This window comes from Narcine bancroftii, chromosome 1 (assembly GCF_036971445.1).
Source record: "Narcine bancroftii isolate sNarBan1 chromosome 1, sNarBan1.hap1, whole genome shotgun sequence".
In the NCBI taxonomy this organism is placed as follows: Eukaryota; Metazoa; Chordata; class Chondrichthyes; order Torpediniformes; family Narcinidae; genus Narcine; species Narcine bancroftii.
The window spans coordinates 164,549,890-164,563,474 of NC_091469.1; the positions used below are offsets into that span (position 1 = coordinate 164,549,890).

Sequence of the window (13,585 nt, forward strand, 5' to 3'; positions counted from 1 at the left end):
CTGTCTTAAAGCAAATAAGGATGGATAAATCCCCAGGGTCTGACAAGATATTCCCTCGGGTCTTGAGGGAGGCCAGTGTAGAAATTGCAGGGACTCGTGTTGTTCCGTTGTTTAAAAAAGGCTCCAAAAGTAACCCTGGAAATTATAGGCTGGTGAGCCTGACGTCAGTAGCAGGTAAATTATTAGAAGCTGTTCTAAGAGATCAGACATAAAATTATTTAGATAGCCAGGGACTGATTAGGGAAATGTGGCTTTGCCTGTGGTAGGTCGTGTTTAACTAACCTAATAGAGTTTTTTGAGAGGTTACCAGGAAAGTTGATGAAGGAAAGGCTGTGGATATTGTCTACATGGACTTTAGTAAGGCCTTTGACAAGGTCCCACATGGGAGATTAGTCAAGAAGGCTCAGACACTAGGTATTCATGGTGAAGTAGTGAACTGAATTCGACATTAGCTGGATGGGAGAAGCCAGAGAGTAGTGGTGGATGATGCTTCTCAGACTGGAGGCCTGTGACTAGAGGTGCCTCAGGGATCGGTGCTGGGATCGTTGTTGTTTGTCATCTATATCAATGATCTGGATGATAATGTGGTAAAATGGATCAGCAAGTTTGCAGATGATACTAAGATTGGAGACATTGTGGACAGTGAAGAAGGTTTTCAAAGTTTGCAGAGGGATCTGGACCAGCTGGAAAAATGGGCTGGAAAATGGCCGATGGAATTTAATGCAGACAAGTGTGAGGTGTTGTATTTTGGAAGGACAAACCAAGAAAGGACGTACATGGTGAATGGTCGGGCACTGAGGAGTGGGGTAGAACAGAGGGATCTGGGAATACAGATACATAATTCCCTGAAAGTGGCGTCACAGGTGGATAGGGTTGGAAAGAGAGTTTTTGGCATCTTGGCCTTCATAAATCAAAAGTATTGAGTCCAGGAGTTGGGGTGTTATGGTAAAGTCATATAAGACATTTGGTGAGGCCAATTTTGGAGGATTGTGTGCAGTTTTGGTCACCAAACTACAGATAAGATATCAATAAGATATAAAGAGGGCAGAGAAGATTTACCAGGATGTTACCCAGACTTCAGGAACTGAGTTACAGGGAAAGGTTAAACAGGTTAGGACTTTATTCTCTGGAGCATAGAAGAATGAGGGGAGATTTGTTAGAGGTATTTAAAATTATGAGGGGGATAGACAGTTAAATGTTGGTCAGCTTTTTCCACTGAGAGTGAGTGAGGTACAAACCAGAGGATAAGTGTTAGGTGAAAGGGGAAAAGTTTAGGGGGAACTTGAGGGGGAACTTGTTCATACAGGGAGTGGTGGGGGTGTGGAATGAGCTTCCAGCTGATGTGCTAAATGTGGACTCAATTTAACATTTAACGAAAATTTGAAAAGGAATGTAGATGGGAGGGGTGTGGATGGATATGGACTAGGTGCAGGTCAGTGGGACTAGATGAGATAATGTGGTTCAGGACAGACTAGAGCGGCTGAAGTGACTTGTTTCTGTGCTGTCATTGTTGTATTGTGCTATGGGAGGGTGCGGGTGAGGGGAGGGGGCTGGAGCAGGGGTAGATGAGGGGACAGAGGAGAGGGCGATGGGAGATGGATCCACTTCCCCACTTAGCTCAGCCTTCACCCATAACTTTGATGCCCTGGCTAATCAAGAACCTATCAATCTCCGCCTTAAATACACCCAATGACCTGACTTCCACAACTGTCTGTGGCAACAAATTCCACAGATTCACCTCCCTCTGGCTGAAGAAATTCCTCCCCATCTCTGTTCTAAGTGGACACCCTTCAATCTTGAAGTTGTGGCCTCTTGTCCTTGACTCTCCCACCATGGGAAATAACTTTGCCACATGTACTCTGTCCAGGCCTTTCAACAGTCAAAATGTTTCTACGAGGTCCCCCCTCATTCTTCTGAACTCCAAGGAGTCCAGTCTAAGAGACGTCAAAAGTTCCTCATGGCCCAATCCCTTCATTGCAGGGATTATTCTTGTGAATCTTCTCTGAACCCTCTCCAATGCCAGCAAGTCTTCTCTCAAATACAGTGCCCAAAACTGTACCCCTTATCTAAGGGAGGCCTCACCAGAGCCTTATAAAGCCTCACCATCCCATCCCTGCCCCTGTATCCTATCCCTCTAGATATGACGCCAACATTCCATTCACCTTCTTCGCCACTGATTCATCCTGGGGGTCTACCTTTAGGGGTTCCTGCACGAGGATCCCGTCCCTTTGCACGTCCGAATTTTGAATTTTCTCCCCATCCAAGTAACACTTCCCAACATTGGATTTCATCTGCCACCTCTTTGCCCAATTCTCCAAATCTGTCCAAGTCTCCCTGCAGCCTCAATATCCCCTCCTCACTCCCTGTCCCTCCACCTGTCTCTGTATCATCTGCAAACTCAGCCACAAAGACATTGATTCTGCATCCAAATAATTTCTACACAAGGTAAAAAGAAGTGGCCCCAACACCAGCCCCTGTGGACACCACTGGGAACCGGTAGCCAACCAGAACAGGATCCCTTCATCCCCACTCTCTGTTTCCTGCCCTCCAGCCAATGCTCTCCCCACCCTAGTGTCCTTCTGTAGTTCCATGGGTTCTCGTCTTGTGAAGCAGCCTCACGTGCGGTCCTTTGTCGAAAGCCTATTGAAAGTCCAAATGCACGACATCACCTACATCTCCATCGCCCAGCCGGCTCGTCACTTCCTCAAAGGATTCCAGTCGCTTGGTCAGGCAGGATTTTCCCTGAAGGAAACCATGTTGGCTTTGGCCTATCCTGTCATGGAACAGACTTGATGGGCCTACTGGCCTGCTTCTGCTCCTTTAACGTGAATTTGTGAACATATCTCCATGTTCTCCGTAATCTCATTCTTGACAATCGCCTCCAACATCTCCCCCACCACTGATGTCAGGTGAACTGGTCTATAATTTCCTTTCTGCTGCCTCGCTCCCTTTTTAAATAGCAAAGTAACCTTTGCCATTTTCCATAACCTTGCCAGAATCTTGAAAGATCATTACTAGTCCCTCCACAGTCTCTACCTTTACCTTTTTCAGTGCCCGAGGGTGCCATCCATTTGGTCTGGGAGACTTATCCACCCTTAGACCAGTCAGCTTTTTGAGCACCTTCTCCCTTGAAATAGTAACTGCATTCACTTCCCTTCCCTGACACCTTCGACATCTGGCCCACGGCTAGTGTCTTCTACAGTGAAGACTGATGCCAAATACTCATTTAGTTCCTCTGCCGACTCCTTCTCTCCCATTATTATTTCTCCAGCATCATTTTCTATCAGGCCAATACCTGCTCCTGCCTTTTTTAAAATCTTAATATACTTCAAAAACGTTTGGAATCCATTTTGATATTATTTGCTCAGTTCCTTTCAAAGTTTGCCTTTTCCTTCCTAATGACTTTCTTAGTTAGCACACTACAGGACATTACAGCACAGAAAACAAGCCCCTTTGGCCCTTCTAGTCTGCGTTGAACCATTTTTTCTTGTCTCGCCCCACTGACCTGCCCCCCCATCCACATACCTGTCCAAATTCCTCTTAAATGTTAAAATTGAGCCCATATTCACCACCTCAGCTGGCAACTCGTTCCACACCCCCTCTACTCTCTGTGTGAAGAAGTTCCCCCTCGTGTTCCCCCTAAACTTTTCCCCTTTCACCTTTAACCCATGTCCTCTGGTTTTTTTTATCTCATCTTCTCTCAGTGGAAAAAACTTATCTACATTTCCTCTGTCTGTTCCCCTCATAATTTTAAATACCTCGATCAAATCTCCCCTCATTCTTCTACACTCCAGGGAATAAAGTCCTAACCTGTTAAACCTTTCCCTGTAACTCAGTTCCTGAAGTCCAGGCAACATCCTAGTCAATCTTCTCTGCCCTCTTTCAATTTAAAAAGCTTTTAAAAGCTTCCCAGTTCTTCATTTTCCCACTAATTTTTTCTTCCTGTCTGCCCTGCCTTTTGCCTTTACTTTCTCTTGTCAGCCACAGTTGTCATTTTTATATTCAAATATTTCTTCTTATTTGGAATTTCCCTGTCCTGCACCTTCCTTATTTCTCACAGAAGCTCCAGCCATTGTTGCCCTGCCGACTTCCCTGCGAGTGTGACTTTCCAATTCATTTCTGCCAGTTCCTCCCTCATATCTCTCTCATCCCCTTTATTCCACTGGTTTACTGGCACATCCGAGTTTAGTTTCTCCCTCTCAAACTGCAGGGTGAATTCTTTCATTTTATGATTACTGCCTCCAAAGAGTTCTCTTCCCTTCATCTCCCTTCTCAACTCTGGTTCAGTACACAATGCCCAATCCAGAATTACCATTTCCCTGGTCAGCTCAGCCACAGATTGTTCTAAAGAGTCACCCTGAAGGCCTTCAATAAATTCCTTTCCATGGGATCCAGCACCTACCTGTTTCTTCCCCAATCAACCTTCATATTGAAATCGCCCATGACTTATGCAACGTTGCCCTGTTTTCATGCCTTTTCGCTCTCCGTCTGTAGCCATCCTGGCTACGGTTTGGAGGCCTGTATACAGCTCCCATCCCTTACATTTGCTTCATTCTACCCACAGGGATTCTATATCTTCTGATCCAATGTCTCCCCTCTCCAAAGATTGAATTCCATTTTAAACCAGCAGAACCACCTCCCTCTCTACCTTCCTGTCCTTCTAATACACTGTTTATCCAGAGATAGTTAGTTCCCAGCTGTAGTCTTCAGGTTAGCAGGTGAGGCCCTATGGATGAGTTGGAAGGTCATAGGTCATCCGATCAGCCAGGCAGGACGGTGGTGAGTGTAAGGGGTGTCAGAGATTGACAGAGAGACACAGGGAACTCAGGAGTGCCGACGACCAGAGGGAGTTTGTGGGCCCCGTCAGGATGGGTGTCTTGGCCCCCTGACCAGAACCACGCCCAAGTCAGGCCAGGTGGTGGTGCTGGGTTTCGGGGGGGGGAAACAGGCAAGCAGAGAGACCCCCGAGGTATTCTGCGCCTTGGCGCAGAGTGCAGTCCCTGGGGTAGGGATTGGTGGAATTGCCTCTGGCCAGGTCTGCAGGGTGTCAGAGAGAAGGGGGCTGCAGTGACCTAAGATCTTTCCCTGCCTTCTCCCCCCTCCCAGTCCCTGTAGTGCCCCGCTTCCTGAACCTCGACGTGGGGAAGGTTGTCTGGGTGGCAAACAACCAGTGCAATGGTCCCATCCTGGAGTACAAGGTGCGTCACTCTCTCTCCGCCTGCCTCTCCCCTCCGTCTGCCCCATTCTATCTCCCCTGTCCCTTCCTGGTCATCTTACCCCAAGTGTTGTTGCCCAGGCTCCAATCTTCCTCTATCCCCATTCATCTCCCCCCCACCATCCCAGTTATGCCTGTACCCCTCTCTCCTCCCTTCCCCCATGGAACCATGGAACATTACAGCACACAAAACAGGCCTTTATTTGCCTAGTCTCATTAACCTGCTCCCAGTCCATAGCCCTCCATACCCCTCCCATCCATGTACCTGTCCAAATTCTTCTTCAATGTTAAAATTGAGCCCGCATTCACTACCTCAGCTGGCAGCTTATTCCACACCCCCCCCCCCCCCACCACTCTCTGTGTGAAGAAGTTCCCCCTAAACTTTTACCTTTCACCCCCAACCAATGACCTCTGCTTGTACCTCATCCACCTTCAGTGGAAAAAGCCGACCTACATTTACTCTGTCTGACCCCATCATCATTTTAAATACCTCGATCAAATCTCCCCTCATTCTTCTACACTCCAGGGAATAAAGTCCTAACCTGTTTAACCTTTCCCTGTAACTCAGTTCCTGAAGTCCAGGCAACATCCTTGTAAAACTTCTCGGCACTCTCTCTATCTTATTAATATTTTTCCTGTAGTTTGGTGACCAAAACTGCACACGATCCTCCAAATATGGGCTTACCAATGTCTTGTACAACTTCACCATAACATCCCAACTTCAAAACTTAATACTTTGATTAAAAGCCATATAACAATTACAGTACCAAAACAGGCCAACTTTGCCCTTGTAGTCCATGCCGAACACTTTCTCCCACCAAACCCCACTGACCTACACTCGCCCCTTGACCCTCCATTCCTTTCCCACCCATATACATATCCAACTTAAATGCTAATATCGGGCCTGCCTCCACCACTTTGTCCAGAAGCTCGTACCACACCCCCACCCTAAACTTTTGCCCACGAACTCGCAACTCATGTCCTCTTGTTTGTATCTCACCTACCCTCAGTGGAAAAAGCCTTTATCTATCCCCCTCATAATTTTAAACACCTCTATCAAATCTCCCCTCATTCTTCTATGTTCCAGGGTATAAAGTCCAAACCTGTTTAACCTTGCAAATTGTGTCCCTCTCCCCTCCCTGCCCCATTCCCCCTCTGCCTCCATGACTCCATATCCCTCCCCCCTCTACTCCCATGACCCCGAACCCCACCCACCACTGCTCCCATGACCCCATACCCCTCTTCCCTCCCTGCCCTGTTCCCCCTCTACCCACAGGACCCCCATAGCCCTCTCCCCTCCCTGCCACCTGTTCCCCGTGTGACCCCATTCCCACGGTACCCCATCTTCTCCTCCCTCTCCCCCTTTGTATGTGACCCTCTGCCGCCCCCCCCCCTGCTGGCCCGGCCACCCAACGGCCTGACCTGTTGCCCCATCCTGCAGCTGACAGTGCATGGATGGAGATCCTATGACACGTCATTCCATTTCAAAAATGTCTCGATGTTCAACGCCAGTGAGCCACTGCAGGCAACGTACAAGACCGAGTGTGCCACCTCCTACAACATCACGCTGCAGGCACGCAACCAGGCCGGGTGGGGGCATCAAGAGACACACGTCAAGAGCACGAAAGCAGCAGGTCAGTCTGTGTAAGTGGACATGAGGTAGGTCTTCACACACCTTACCTGGCACCGTACTTCTGGCCAGGGGACCATGCACCTGTCCTGGGGCCAGACATCCATCTAGGGGACCTGTGCACCTGTCCTGGGGACCATACACCTGTCCTGGGGGGTCAGACACCATTGCTGAGACCACATCCCTGTCCTGGGGCTGCGCCACTGTCCTGGGGGCCAGACACCCATCTTGGGGGGGCTGGACACCCATCTTGGAGGCTGGGCACCCATACTGCAGGAGCAGACACCCATCCTGGGGCCTGTGCACCTGTCCTGGGGGCTGTACACTTGTTCTGGGGGACTGGACACCCATCTTGAGGGGGGGCTGGCCACCTGTCCTGGGGGCTGTGCCCCTGTCTTGGGGCCAGACACCCATCTTGAGGGGGACTGGACACCTGTTTTGGGGGCTGGACACCCGTCCTGGGGGGTGGACACCCATCCTGGGGGCTTGTGCACCTGTCCTGGGGCTTGTACACCTGTTCTGGGGGCTGGACACCCATCTTGAGGGGGGGCCGGACACCTGTTCTGGGGACCACGCCCCTGTCCTAGGGCCAGACACCCATCTTGAGGGGGGCTAGACGCCTGTCCTGGGGGCTGGACACCCATCTTGGGGGGAAATTGGACACCTATCCTAGGGGCCAGACACCCATCCTGGGGGCCTGTGCACCTGTCCTGGGGGCTGTACACCTGTCCTGGAGTCCGGACACCCATCTTAAGGGGGGGCTGGACACCCATCCTGGGGGCCTTTGCATCTGTCCTGCGGCCGAACACCAGTCCTCTCGCCCTCCCCATCCCCATTCCCACCCTGACCCCCTGTTCTCTATGCAGATATCCCCAACTTCAGTCAGCCAAGTTCTGTGACGGTTCTTACCCCCTCCACGGCTGTCATTCACATCAGGGCCCTTCTGTACCCCTGCACTGTGGTCAAGTGAGTGTAGCTTCTTGTCCTCCCTTCCCTCTACCCTTCCCCCATCTTTCCCTTCCCCCACCCCCACCCTCCCCTAGTTCCCAACCCCACCCTCCCCTCCCCTCCCCTACCCGCACCCACCTCCATCTTCCCCTTCCCTCCCCCACTCTCCCGTTCCATAATACACAATGAGCCTCATAGCCTGAATATGCCTGGGATTGCCTGATGTCAGAAGCTGAGCAGGGTCAGGCCTGGTCAGTACTTGGTGGGGAGACTGCCGAGGGACACCAGGGGCTGTAGGTTTCTGTGAGGGGTGCTGGACAAAGTGGAGACTCTCTGTCTGCCTTACGGTAGACAAAGGTTAAAGAACTTCATGCATGTTACTCCTCACCCAGCCAGCTCGTCATTTCCTCAAAGAATTCCAATAGGTTTGTCAGGCAGGAATTTCCCTGAAGAAATGTGTCTCCAAGTTCTCCGTAACCTCATCCTTGACAATCGACTCCAACATCTCCCCCTCCACCAATGTAAGGTGAACCGGTCTATAATTTCCTTTCTGCTGCCTCCCTCCCTCCATGAATAATTGGGTGACATTTGTGATTTTCCAGTCCTCTGGGTCCAGGCCAGAATCTACTGATTCCTAGAGGACCAATCTCCACAGTCTCTACCGCTACCTCTTTCAGCGCCCGAAGGTGCCATCCATCAGGTCCGGGAGACTTACCTACCCTTAGACCAGTCAGCTTTCTGAGCACCTTTTTCCCTTGAAATAGTACTGCACTCACTTCCCTTCGCTGACCTTTTGACATCTGGCTCACAGCTAGTCTCTTCCACAGTGAAGACTGATGCCAAATACTCACCTAGTTCCTCTGCCGTCTCCTTCTCTCCCACTAATATTTCTCCAGTGTTATTTTCTAGTGGTCTGATATCTACTCTCACCTCCCTTTTATCCTCTGAGATATCATTTGGTTGTCTACTTTCACACTTCATCTTTTCCTTCCTTATGAGTTTTTTATTTCCCTTCTGTATGTTTTTTTAATACTCCCCATTCCTCTCTTCCCACTAATTTTTGCTTCCTTGTCTGCCCTCTTTTGTTTTCATGCTGCCTTTGACTTCCCTCGTCAGCCACAGTTGTGATTTCTCCTTTTTGGGTTTGTATCTATCCTGCATCTTCCCCATTTCTTGCAGAAACTCCATCCATTGCTGCTCTATCTGTTCCTCCTTCTAATCTACTTTGGCCAGTTCCTCTCTCATGCCGCCGTAATTCCCTTTACTCCACTGAAATGCCGACACATCTGACTTTAGTTTCTCCTTGTTAGATCTCACATTGAACTCGATCATATAGTGATTACTGCCTCCTAATGGTTCCTTTACGCTAATCCCCTCGGATGCATTAAACAACACCCAATCCAGTTCAGCCCATCCCCTCGTGGGCTGATCAGCAGCTGCTCCAAAAGGCCACCTCGATGGCTTTCTACAAATTCTCTCTCTCTTGAGATCCATTCCCAACCTGGTTTTCCAATCTGCTTGCCTGTTAAAATTCCCCATGGCTACCATAACATTACCCTTCTGACACATCTTTTCTATTTCCTGTTGTAATTTGTTGTCCACGTCATGGCTACTGTTTGGAGGTCAACAGTGTCTTTTTACCCTTTCCATTTCGTAGCTCAACCCACAATGATCCTATGCCATCTCTTTCTTACGATTTCATGTTGTTCCTCACCAACAGAGCCACGCCACCCCCTCTTTACCTGCCTGTCCTTCCAACACACTGTGTATCCTGCCATGTTCAGCTCCCAAAACCATCCCTCTCCCCAGTCCATTCTCACATTTCCACTCCATTTCCAATGTTCCCCCTACCCCCCCCCCCCCCACACTTTCTTCCTTCCTGCCCCTGCCTGCTTTTTCCTTCTTCCTTGAGGAAGGGCTCAGGCCTGAAAAGTCTGTTATGTAGCTTCATCTCCAGTGGACGCTGCAAGACTGGTTGATTTCTCCATTACGTTTTTACTGCCCACATTTCCGGGCTGGTTTCCCCGTAGCAACACTGATTATCAGCTGATCGTCTCTTCACGCTAGTTCCACGTTACCTCCTTCAATGGATTCCCCAGAGGTCACCGCGATGCAAGCATCCCCTCACCTCATCGCTGCCTCACTCTTCACCTGCCTTGTCCCACTTCCAATCCTACTCTCCGACATGAAGACCCTCCCCCCCCCCAGCCAGGCCAAGTAACATGTCCCCAGTGATCCCCTGACACTCTGTAAATAACTCGAGGGGAAGAGACTGAGTCACCGGTCGACAGGCTTTTATTCACAAGGGACGGGGCTTGTCCTGTGCTATGACCTGGCCTTTCTGGGAAGGGGTCAGGGTATTAGAGGCTTTATACAAGGGCAAAAAGTGAGGGGCCACAGGTCCAGTCACAGGACGGGGCAGAGCCAGGTCGTCAGGGATACAGCAGTTCACCGCATCCCCTCATCCCTGGAGTTCCTGCTGCAACCCTTTCCCCCCTCTCCATCCCCCTCCCCCTCACCCCTCCCCTCCCCTTTCTGTCCCCCTTCTATCTCTCTCCCAGTCTCACCCACTCCCCTCTCCCACCCTTCCTTCTCCCTCTTCCCTCCCCTGCCCCTCTCTCCCTCACCCCTTCACCCTCTAACCCCATTATCATCCCTCAACATCCCTCGCTCCCCTTTTCCCCTCTCCCCCCTCCATGACCCCTCTTCCACACCTTCACACTCCCCCCTCCCTCTCCCCCTCCCCCACTCCCACTCCCCCACTCCCCCTCCCTCCGGCCTCCATTCACTGCCTATTTTCCAGTTTTTACCAGGTCATAGTGACGATCCGGACCAGCCTGTCTCCCTCTGAACTCACCATGGTCTGTAACAATCAGCTCCTGCAAAATTTCTCCTTGGACCACCCTTACCATGACTACATCAGTCTGCAGATCCCGGCCGCCAACATCTCCGACACGGTCGCCGTCATCATCGGCGATGGCCACACCGTTGACAACATCTGGAACAGGCCGTTGGAGGCGGACAGGACCTACACGGCGTTGATGCGGGTGGTCAGTAAGTGGGATGAGGTGAGCTTGGGCTGACATTGGGCATGGAGAGGCTCGTGTCTGTGGGATCAGAGCAGGGTGTGGGGCGGGGGGCTTAGAGTCTGAGGGACTAAGGTGCGGAGGTGGGGGTGCAGGTCTGAGGATCATAGCAGGAGGGATCAGGTCTGGAGGAAATTGGGGAGTAGATGTAGAAAGGTTGTTCCCCGGTGGGAGAATCCAGGACAAGAAGCCACACCTTCAGGATGGAGAGGAATTTCTTCAGCCAGAGTTTGGTGAATCTGTGGAATTTGCTTCCACGGGTGGTTGTGGAGGCTGGGTCATTGGGTGTATTTAAGGCAGAAATGGACAGGTCCTTGATCTGCCAGGTTATGGAGAGAAGGCTGGACAGTGGGGCTGAGTGGGGAAATGGGCCAGCTCGTGACTGAATGGCGGGGCAGATGCAATGGGCTGAATGGCTATTTTCTGCTTCCATGTCCTAAAACTGGCTATTTGGGGAATATCCACAGACACTCAGTGTCTCGGGGGGTGGGGGGATAGTTTTCTCTGACTGTAAGGGGGACCAGACGATTTCTGCTGCTGGGGCGAATCTTTGCCTTAGGGCAGAGTTTATGCTGTTACGTGTAATATCACATCTGTTTTCTTACGCAACAAAACAATCGAACAATATTCAAAACCACGGAGGAAGCCGGAGCCAGTGGGAAGGTGGGGGTGGGCAGATGTACGTGCAGACGCGAGTACTAGGGAGAAGGTGGTGGAGGACCTGGGATGAGACTTGATCCAGATGCAGGGACAACGGTCAGGACACGTGGACAGACTGAAGGATCCAAGTGTCCTGCAGGGACCTGGGCCAAGAGCAGATAAATGGGACTGGCCCATGGCAACTGGGGCAGGATGGGCTAAATGGCCAGATGTGTGCTGTGTGATTCATCACATTCCAACACAGTAAAGGCCATTCAGTCCACAATGTGCTGATGGATTAAAAATGGACTCTGAGCATCAGTAACAGGAAACTCTGTTTACAGAAAACAAGGATGACATGTGTGAAGTACGACACCTTCTACAGTGAGTGGCCATCTTCCTGCTGATGTACCTATAGTACAGGAGGGAGGTGATGGGGGATTGGTTGGGAGCCCAGCCAATGGGAAGGAAGTGACAGGGAATTGGTCAGGAGGCCAGCCAATGGGAGGGAAGTGACAGGGGATGGGTGGGGTACCCAGCCAATGGGAGGGGGATGATGGGGGATTGGTCAGGAGCCGTGCCAATGGGAGGGAGGTGATGGGGGATGGGTGGGGAGCCAGCCAATGGGAAGGAAGTGACAGGGGATGGGTGGGGAGCCCAGCCAATGGGAGGGAGGTGTCGAGGGATTGGTTGGGAGTCCTGGCAATGGGAGGGCGGTAACAGGGATGAATGGGGACCCCAGCCAATAGGTCAGAGGTGATGGGGGATGGGTGGGGAGCCCAGCCAATAGGATGGTGGTGATGGAGGATGGATGGGGAGCCCAGCCAATGGAAAGGTGGTTATGGGGATTGATGGGGAGCCTGGCCAATGGGAGGAAAGTGACGGAGGTTGGGTAGGGACCTCGGCCAATGGGAGGGATTCTCCATGACAGCTCACACCTCTCACCCTGGCCCTGGACATTCATCCAACAGCGTCAAGTGGCCGAGTGGCCAAGACCATCTCTGCGCTCCTGGTCATCGCTCTCATCATCCTGGGGCTCATCATCCTACTCTACAGGTCGGTAGGATGATGGAGATGGGAGGGGCGGCTGGGTGCTTGGAGGGCGTCACAAGGTATGGGTCAGGGGTCAGTGGGCAGGGGGAGTGGGGTTTTCCCAGCCCTGGGATGGTTGGTCACAGGGCGATAGGCAGTGGGGTGGGGGGTTACAGGGAATGGGCCAGGTGTGGGGACATCCCAAAGACCAGGTTGGGGTTGACGAGAAGGATGGGTGGTGGGGAATGGGGAGGTGGGTAGTGGGGGTTGATGAGAGAGGGGTGCGACAGAGGTGGGGGAGATGGGAAGGGGGTACACCCTGTGACCAAGCCCTCCATGAAGTAAATCTCCAGCGCCCACCATTCCCCATACCCCAGAGAATTGTCCTGCAATCGGGAGACTCTCTGGGACCTGGCCCTCACACTCCTTGTCCCCTCCACAGAACAAGATGGCAGCAGTCACGCCTGGACCCCAGTCCACACGTCCGCACCCCACTCGTCAGAGAGGCAGCAGGTACAGCCCACCCTCTTCCCACTCCCATACCCAATCCCTCCCCTCTGCTCCCCTTCCCCCTCCCCCACTCCCTCTTCCCTCCTCCTCCCTTCTCCCCCTCCCCTCTCACCTTCTCTGTCCCTTTTCCCTCCCTTCCCCTTTCTAATCTCACCCTCCCTCTCCCCTCCATCTTCCCACTCATCCTCCCTCTCCCCTCCCTACCGTACACTATTCTTGCAAAAGTAGATACCGGACCACTAGAAAATGATGCTGGAGAAGTAATAATGGGAGAGAAGGAGTCGGCAGAGGAACCGGGTGAATATTTGGCATCAGTCTTCACTGTGGAGGACACTAGCCGTGGTCCGGATGTCAAAGTGTCAGGGAAGGGAAGTGAGTGCAGTTACTATTTCAAGAGAGAAGGTGCTCAGAAAGCTGACTGACCTAAGTTGGATAAGACTCCCAGACCAGATGGATGGCACCTTTGGGCACTGAAAAAGGTAACGGTAGAGACTGTGGAGGCATTGGTAATGATCTTCCAGGAAT

General features: G+C 51.5%; 1 protein-coding gene across 1 annotated transcript in view; it reads left to right on the forward strand.

Annotated features, from left to right (window-relative positions):
* Nucleotides 1–13,585, forward strand: part of LOC138746535 (receptor-type tyrosine-protein phosphatase kappa-like) — an 85,489-nt gene that overhangs the window by 42,963 nt on the left and 28,941 nt on the right. The window contains exons 3-9 of the mRNA XM_069904827.1: nucleotides 5,107–5,198; nucleotides 6,657–6,849; nucleotides 7,712–7,811; nucleotides 10,597–10,861; nucleotides 11,863–11,902; nucleotides 12,490–12,574; nucleotides 12,993–13,063. Coding sequence (XP_069760928.1) covers nucleotides 5,107–5,198; nucleotides 6,657–6,849; nucleotides 7,712–7,811; nucleotides 10,597–10,861; nucleotides 11,863–11,902; nucleotides 12,490–12,574; nucleotides 12,993–13,063 — 846 coding nt within the window. The remainder of the gene's footprint in view (nucleotides 1–5,106; nucleotides 5,199–6,656; nucleotides 6,850–7,711; nucleotides 7,812–10,596; nucleotides 10,862–11,862; nucleotides 11,903–12,489; nucleotides 12,575–12,992; nucleotides 13,064–13,585) is intronic.